Source organism: Octopus bimaculoides, chromosome 4 (assembly GCF_001194135.2).
Source record: "Octopus bimaculoides isolate UCB-OBI-ISO-001 chromosome 4, ASM119413v2, whole genome shotgun sequence".
Lineage (NCBI taxonomy): Eukaryota > Metazoa > Mollusca > Cephalopoda > Octopoda > Octopodidae > Octopus > Octopus bimaculoides.
The window spans coordinates 15,656,605-15,665,943 of NC_068984.1; the positions used below are offsets into that span (position 1 = coordinate 15,656,605).

General features: G+C 36.4%; 1 protein-coding gene across 1 annotated transcript in view; it reads left to right on the forward strand.

Annotated features, from left to right (window-relative positions):
- The window catches only part of LOC106877082 (uncharacterized), a 104,694-nt gene that overhangs the window by 2,305 nt on the left and 93,050 nt on the right, over positions 1-9,339 (forward strand). The window contains exon 2 of the mRNA XM_014925881.2: positions 8,486-8,594. Within this exon, the coding sequence (XP_014781367.1) occupies positions 8,570-8,594 (25 nt within the window). The 5' untranslated portion in view covers positions 8,486-8,569. The remainder of the gene's footprint in view (positions 1-8,485; positions 8,595-9,339) is intronic.

Consider the following 9,339-nt stretch of genomic DNA (forward strand, 5'->3'; position numbering starts at 1 on the left):
AACAGCTGATAAATGACAACTTAATATTGAAAGTCATTGAAAGAAATAAAAGAAGGCAATATCGAACTATCATGCTCTCAAATTATATATATATATATATATATGTACAATATAACATAAACATGCTCGCATCCTTTAACATTTAATTATTCTTTTCCTTTCATTTTACAATGAATGGTCTTGTATGATTCAATCACTCATTTGAAAAAAAAACTAAAATATGGGCTGTTTCTTCTTGCCTATGTGTATGCATGTGTAATGGCCTTCATCTCAGATATGTCCTCACTCAATTTATTGTAACTTCTATTTCAAATTCTTATTTGCTAGAAATAGCAGTCAGATTTCCCTCAAATTACACCCTAGCGCCTTAAATTTAAAAACAAAAGTGGGTACGTTTGGGAACAACATATACCCTGATATACCAACAACACGGGGAACCCCTGGCGGGAACGCCTTTTTTTGTAGGTCTGTTTGATTGGAGTTTGAGTTGACCCGAGGCGAAACAACAGTTCTTTTGTTTAAAAAAAAAATCATTTCTATATAAATCCATTCTACAGGATGTGTTATTTATCAATGTTACAGGCTTAACATCTGTTAAATGACAATTAAAAGTCATTAAAAAAAATAGAACTTGCTAGAACTTCGAACTTGTCTGCACTCAAATCGCTTACAAGCTGACTTTTCGCCCGATACATGTATTTATTTCATTGCATAAACTATTCTTTAATTTTCATCATATAAATAATACCTTTGTGCATAAAAGAGAACTTATTCAGTTAGACTTTGGTAAATTTATACCAATCATTTATCATCACGGACTTACACAAAATCTTTCGGAAAATTATGGGTAGTTTCTTCTTGACAAAATTGAATAGGCCAGATCTTAACTAACAAACACTCACTTGAAATGCTTCTAATATTTTTCTATTCCTGTAGTAATGCATTCTAGATAATAAGTGGAGTTATAATAAAAGAGCTGTAATAACATATCTTTATTCAATGTGTTCTATTTCGGACGGAAAAAGAAATATGAAAACCTATTAGATAATGTTTCTTGCAGCATTAAAATTAAAGAGAAAGAGAATAAAAATAGCTTTCCTCTATAAAATATATTTAGTGAATGGATAACATTAAACGTAGTGTAACTGATTCCAGTTTCAATCTGCTTTATTAAATATGAGCTCCAACTGTAATTTAGGAAGGTTAGAAAGAATTATTTGAATATATTTACAAGTAAAAGCAGTAGACATGGCTGTGTAGTTAAAAAGTTCACCTCCCAACCATGTTGTTTCGTGTTCAGTCCCATTGCGTGGCACATTGAGCAAGTGTTTCTTACTAGGGCTGACCAAACCCTTATAAGTGGATTTGGTAGACAGAACCTGAAAGAAGCCTGCCATATATATTTGTATGTGAGCGTGAATGCATGGACATGTCTCTTCTTGTCATCACATGGTAGACGTAAATGAGTGGCACTCGTATATGTAGTGTCCTTCATTTCCAGTATTCTGCATAGAACATATCTAGCCATAGAGAAATCTCACCTTGCTTGGAAACAGGTGAGGGTTGGTGACAGGGAGGGCATCTGACTGTAGAAAATCTGCCTGAGTAAACTCCATCTAGCTTATGCAAGCATGGAAATGTAGACGTTAAAACGATGGTGATGATGTCACGTATGTGAATCCAAAAGTATAACCTTCAGCAAATGTGAGCTTGCTAGTAGTAATGTTACACATCAGATCCACCAGATTCAAAATAAAGTTTAAATATTTTGTTTTAATATAAAAGAAGAAAATGAATTTGTACAGGAAAGACTATTGTGAGCAGTTCCAGACTGAGAGGAAACAATAGACAGGTTGGAAATCCCAGTTATAGGAAAATTTGGTGTTAGAAATTTTGTTTTTAAATGACCATCATATTTTTCTTAATGTTTGACGTTGAATAAAGACTTACCTATTTAATGCCTTGATAAAACTTTTTAGCATTCTTTTTAATTTTATCTTATAAAATGCTGATATAATTGTCCCTATGATGAATTTTACTATATGGCGAAATTTCTTACAGTAACACGGGAATTCTCAGTGTTGTAGTTCAGGGAAGGAAGGATTGGATACAATGTTTTGTTCAATGCTAAAAGCAGTGAGGACAAGTAGATGCAGAAATGCAGGCACATTGTGTGTTGAATTGGTTTAATGCTAACTAGTTCACTGATAGTTGTAAATGGGTGTCACTATCATACAAACAGTGTCATTCGTCTCCAGTGTTATGTAAAGCCAATTTGACCTTGGGAAAATATTACCCTTGTTTAGAAACAGGTGAGGGTTGGTGACAGGAAGGGTATCCAGCTGTAGAAAATGTGCCTCAATAAACCTCATCTGACCCTTGCAGCATGGAAAAGTGGATGTTAATGATGATCCCCACAATTTTGACACTTAATTACCTGTACATAAATGAACAGATGTGATTACTAGTGTAGTTAGTGGATCACACTTTGGATCTGCTGTAGGCAATATGTGTTTTTTGTGGGGTCCAGGGACAGCAAATGGAAGGGCCACTCTGGGCAGCACAAACTCTAGCTATGCCAGTGGATGTGATGTAATTTAAGTGTATTTACTCAACTATATAACAGAACTGCAGTGGATTTGAGCTGATTACTTAGGAATTAATATTCCAGTATCTTATCTTCTTGATCATTTTGTTTCTAGTGCAGAATTAAGCAGATTCCATAAAGGCCTCTAGAATAGGTCTGATCAAAACGTATCAGGACTGGTGCTATGAAAAAAAAAGAAAACTACACCACATGTCAATTCAACGTTTAGTCTCCTTTGAAGTAGTCCCCTTCTGAAGCCACTCACTTTATCCAGTGTTATTTTCATTGATTGAAGCATTCCTGGAACTCCTTTTTGGGGGGATACTGAGCAGCTGCTTTGTTGCATTCTCTTGGATTTCTTTAATGTCTTGAGATCTTGTTCCTTTCAAGTGGGATTTGATTTTGGGAAAAATTCTTGGCTTATAACAACCTTGACACCATGTCTCTTTCCATGCACACACACACACACACATTTTCTCTGCCATGGTCACTGATGGATCTTCTGTGGCGTGGTGAGATGATCACACTCTACACACTTTATTTCCAAGTGCTGCTATAAACAACGGAAGTGAGTAAGAATGCTATTATTTAGTGTGCATGCATGATATAGTTCAAGGTCAATTTGTGCCAAGCAGCTTTACTCTGCGTACTTTGGCTCTTTTACCATAGCAACAGTCTCAATACTTTTTGATCAGACCTCATATTGTGTGGATGCCTGCTAAATCTAATTTATATCATACTCCACCTCTTTAAAAGCATGTTGTCTTAGATATACAGTGTTTGAAGAAAAAAATAGGATGGGCATGGTTAGAATGACTTTGATTTTAGGTCTATTTGATCAGAACTACCTTGGGTTAAATAATAATAGAGTCTTCTATATTAATAATGTTTTGTAAGTTCAGGGACAGCTAGCTTGGTCAACTAATGGCCAAAGTGACTGGGCTCAGTGCTGGAGTTGGACTTAGTGAGGCCCTAAGCTTTATAAAGCTTGGAGATCTTTGTTATACCAACAATTGTCAACTGAGGGAAATTTGGCAGCTATTTCTAGCCCATCAGTTGACTGTGCAGAAGCTTCTTTGTTGACTTGCCAGATTTTAAGTTTTGAGTAATCCTAGTCAAACATGCCCCTTCTGGTACAAAATATTGTTCTTACAATCTTTAAGGAGATTATGTACCTATTCTAAACCAAGATGCACAAACAAGTTCTATGTTTGAATCATGTGAGTGAGATATTGGTAATGAACATGGTGCAGCAAAGACAGTTGTAGAATCTGGAAATGAGAACAGTTTGGTGAATGAATAGAGTATTGTCGAGAAAGAGGAAGACTAATAATGAATTTCAGAGAATGATGAAAATAGAGACAATAATGGTTGTTGGGGAAAAGAAATAGGATGAGGTAGCTGGGTCATGTGCTAAGGAAGGAAGAAAGTGACTGGGTGAGAGGAGTGCTGGACAGTTGAATCATACTGGGTAGCAATCAAACACTTAGCAGTAATCCACAAGTCCAACACACCAGTTGTGCTTCACCTCTGGTCATGGACTCCATCACATACTCTATCATATAAGGGTTGGTTATGATGAATGTAGCCAGGGTATTTTAGTTACTTTGTTACCCAATCTGTTCATATCATAGCTACAGTAGCTGTGGACAAAGTAGATTTGGTTGTGCATAAGTACTTGAGATTTTTCATTGTTGTTTTGCCCCAAGTCAGCCTTATGATCTAAGGCATTTTAATCATGAATCATCCTGTCATTTATTTTAGATAAGACTGGGATGTGAGTAATATTTGGCTGTTATTTCTACAAGAGTCAGTGGCTACATAGATTCCCTCTATGTTGGCTGGACTTATTAGAGGTCGTTGGCTCTACAACACTTTTTTTAGTTCTAGTGCAGAAATAGAAATTATAGAAAGTGATTTTGATATAATTGGATGTTGTAATAATGATGAAGTTTGTTTCTTTGAGATAAGTCATTGTGGGTGGTTAGATATTATGAAGGTACCATAACATTATACAAGAGCTATGAACTGTGATCCTGATGTGTTCTTAAGTTTTAGTATTTTCATTTTGTTGTGAATATGTGATGGGTGTAGCAGTATGTTATAACTTATAATCTGGAGAATTTTGTTTGGGATGGTATTCATTGTTAAGGATGATGAACATGAGGGCAGGGGATTAATAGAAATGGTAGAGCAGTAGACAAAATGTCTTGCAATAGTCTTCACCATAAACCTTGTGCCAAAATTTGAAACCAATATTCTTCACCATAAAGCAAGAAATTAAATACAAAGCAGCTGGGTCCAAATTGGAAGTAGCATTATCAGTTCCTCCTGTGCTCTTGAGCTGTTTGGGCAGCTAGTTGATGCCACTGGTTTCTGTTGGTTGTAGTTGTCAATGCATCTGGCCATGGGGTATTGGCCTCTCTTATGTCTGTTATGAATGCTCTATGCCATATAGTTTTTGGTCCTCCTCTCTTTCTTTGTCCCTCCAGTAGTGCTTGTTTGAAAGCTGTTTTAGAATGGTGTTCTGAAAACCAGAGTATGTAACCTGCTAGTTTTAATCCTTGTTCTGCGAGGATTTAGCTAAGTGATCTTCTATTGGCTTTCTTTAGAATGTCTTCATTGGTTACATAATCTTGCCAATACATTCTCGGAATCGTTCCCAAGCATCTTCAGTGGAACACATCTAGCTTTCTGTTGATTTTCACAGTGCTCTTCCATGTCTCGTTGAGTATACTTGAGTATAAAAGAAAAAAAGAGGATAAAATATATCATTGAGTTTTAGGTACATAGTGTATACAACTAGGTCACATTATATTCTACATCATTTTGTACTTGAATAAATACACTATGTCTCTTTACATTTGAGGTTGAAATTGCATCAAGGTAAATTTTACCTGTCATCCTTCTGAGGTTGATAAAATAAGTACCAGTTAAAATATGATTACCTATACTTCTTGTGCCTGTGTTACAAACGAATAGATTGAAAGAGTTGCTGGTAATTGAAAGGGTATAAAAGAATGTTGAGTGTTGTATGTGATATAAAATAATCAAGTCATGTTAATAAGTTAGAACACAGGGAATATGATGAATCTTTAGGCAACGTCTTTGTTGATGAGATGGAAATAAGAAAGGACTTCATGTTTTATATGTTGTAATCAAGTAGCTAGTGAAGAAGCAACATTCTAAGGAATTGAATTATTGCTTATAAGCTCAGTGTTTGATCCAATTAAAATCCTTGTTTACTGAAGTAACATTGCCTTAAATAAGGCATGTAAGAGGTTTAAGCTGTTGATTAGTGCCATGTCAGCCCTGATCAAGCAAACCTGTGATCAAATATGTTCCAGCCATGACCATGTTATCTATCTTTAACAGTCATATTGTATAAGGAATTACATTATTCAATATGTCCTTCCTTTTATGAGATGGTTAGGAGGGATTTGGCTCCTATTTCTAACAAGTGTCTATATAGAGGCTCCCTTGTTCGCCCTAAGGAGCTATGTTATTGACTAATATCAGAAAATGTTCATCATCATCATTTAACGTCCGTTTTCCATGCTGGCATGGGTTTGGACGGTTTGACAGAAGACTGCACAAGTCTTCACTGTCTATTTTGGTATGGTTTTTACAGCTGGATGCCTTTTCTAACACCAACTTGCTTACAGAGTGGACTGAGTCCTTTTTACATGGCACCAGCACTGTTGATATCTTAAATATTTTGATATTTGCAAAATCCAGTGTTTGTTTACTTTTTTTTTTTTTCCCATTCTTTCAAATTACACTTCTCCAACTTTGCAGAATCTGGTTCTTTAGCAAATAAATTTGGTTCTTTAAGAATTAGTTTGCTTTGACTTTGAAACAGTAACTTAGTCTTTTACTTCATGGCTTCATCATTTTCTTTCTTTCTTATATGAAAATGTCATATTTTTATATGCTGCGAATTTCAATAAATTCAACTTTTGATGTAGGTAAAAGCCTTTAAAAACTAATATATAATTCCAAGATCTTTCTTCTGAAATGACTCATTCTCGAAATCTCATTTGATTACTGCTTCCACATATAAGACAGTATGGCTTTTTTACTTACAGATATCCTAGACAACATCCTTAAAAATGGTCACCAGATAGACTGGAATGGACACACTTACAAATGCACTATGATTTCTCACCCAGAGATATGCTAGTTCTCCACTCTGCCATTTCTACTGATACTGTAGTGGCTATTGTTCCTTGAAGCTCTCTGGTCTTGTGTGTCATTTTCATTCCGGTCCACTTGACTGACTTACTTTTCTTGTTGCCACCCACGTTGTTTCTCTCCTTCCCCTGGCTCTGCACTATCATTTTTTTTTATCATATTCTACAAATCACCCCTCTGGAATTCCTTTCTTATGTTTTTCATGCCATCATCATCATGTTGCTGTTCAAGGGAACCAACAATGGTATCAATCTTACCAATGTCTGAGGGGTTGTGAAAGCCATAAACCAATCTAAACCAATTCATCACTCACTTATTAGAAAAATCTTTTAAATAAGAGGGATTGAGATATTCATTGTATGAATGTACCATTATCTAATCTGTTCAAACTATTCAACACTTTATCATTTAAACCAGCCAGATCCAGCTAAAATATTCTATGCATTTTATGGTCAAACTGTCCAGATCTAGCCTCTCACACCAATCCGACAATGTCATTCTAAAAATTGATAGCTCATCAAAATCTCAAAGCTACAAGCTCTTGACTGAATAATATGAATGCTAAAGGGCTAAAAAAATGTCAGCATGGAACCAGCATTCTTCTGTAACTTCATCATCATCAACATCATTTAACGGCCACTTTCCATGCTGGCATGAGTTGGACGGTTTGACTGAGTACTGGCAAGGCAGGAGGCTGCACCAGGCTCAGATCTGGCAAGATTTCTACAGCTGGGTGCCCTTCTTAATGCCAACCACTCTGAGAGTGTAGTGGGTGCTTTTTACGTGCCACCAGCTTCTACTATATTCTAGAATTTAAGTTTCCAATACTAAAATTAAGAGGCCACGTAACAACTGGAACAAAATGAATGTGTCTCATAAAGTAATCCCTGGGAAGTATATGTTGATAACATTTTTAATTATTGATTTGTGATTAAACTATAAACATCATGAAGCAGATTGAGATGATTGGACATGGCTGTTTAGATGCTGTTGATTTGGCACAGCTGACTGGACATTCAGCCTGTTTTAGAGAGAGAGGTTACACATGCATACAAACATCATGTTCATCTGTTGGAGCAATGAGGACCAGCTAATATTATTAAGGATGACTGATCACTTATGTGGTGGCTGTTTAAAGTGAAGAAGGATTGTGCACAAGAACAGGTCAAAAACTAGGAATGGAGATGGATGCAGTGGCTGACCAAGATGTCTTACTTGCTTCATCTTGCTCTCCACAATGTGTTACTGCAGCTGCCTTCACCTCTGTTGAACCCTGACGGCTTCTTCCACAGGGTCTATTGAATCCTGTCTTTACATGCATAAGTAGGCAAGCCCTAATAAGCTAGTTAACACATAGCTGGGACCCTGACAGGTGTTACTATTCTGGGTCAGAGTAGACCAGAGAACCATAGTGGCTGAGAAGTGGTTCCACACTCCTCAAAAGCCCTGGAACTCTTGGACCAGGGCACCACTATCTGATGCAGTTTAAAATCATACCCAGGATGCAATTACAAACATAACTAGATGTTCACATGCTTAAACAGAGGGTGAGGGAGAATGAGAGACCCATTAAAATGTCTGATGTCAAATAAGTCCTTGTCAGATCAATGACACCAAAATGGCTGTGCCGAAATATCTCGAACTCATTCTGTGAAGAACATTTAGATTATGCTAATTTTCCTCTTTTTTTTTTCTTCTTTTCAGTTGACAATTTTTCATATTGTAACAAATTAGTTACTTCTTACAAAATAAATATGAACTCATGCTAATAACTTGGACATTTGGAATATGGATTCAGTATTACCGAAGCAAGGTATGTTACTTTATTTTCATATATTCTATATTTCCAAATTTAACAATTTCTGGATATTTTCTTTTACAGCTTCAGAGGCATATAGTGTATGCCACTGGGGCCAGCCCTTGAGTTCCCCCCGCCCTGTATAAGCTTGTACTGACTGATACAGCAGACCCATAAGTGCTGCTCCCATAAAAATGTTGCCCATGCAGGTTCCTCTTCATGCCCCCACCCCAGCTACATTATTGTGTGCCTTATATAATTTTTCAGGAAAATGATTGTGTTTTATGTGCAATCATTCAGGAAAATGAATGATAACATGGTATTTCTAAGTTTGCAGTAAGCAATAATTTAATTTTAATAATGATTTTAAGTGACTCCGCAATTAGGGCAAGGTCATCAGCTCCTCTATGCTGATGACCTTGCCCTAATTGCGGAGTCACTATCAGAACTAGAGGAGAAGTTTCAGGTGTGGAAGCAAGGTCTAGAATTGAAGGGCCTTAGAGTCAACCTAGCTAAAACCAAAATCCTAATAAGTAGGAAGGTAGATAAAACACAAACCCCTTCAGGTAGATGGCCCTGCTCAGTATGTAGAAAAGGAGTAGGTAGTAACTCTATAAGATGTACCCGGTGCAAGCTATGGACACATAAGAGGTGCAGCAACATCAAAGGTAGGTTAACTAGGAAGTTAGTTTTTGTTTGTGGCAGATGTTCAGGTGCAATAAAGACTGTAAACAAACAGGAAACAACTTCTATCTCATTC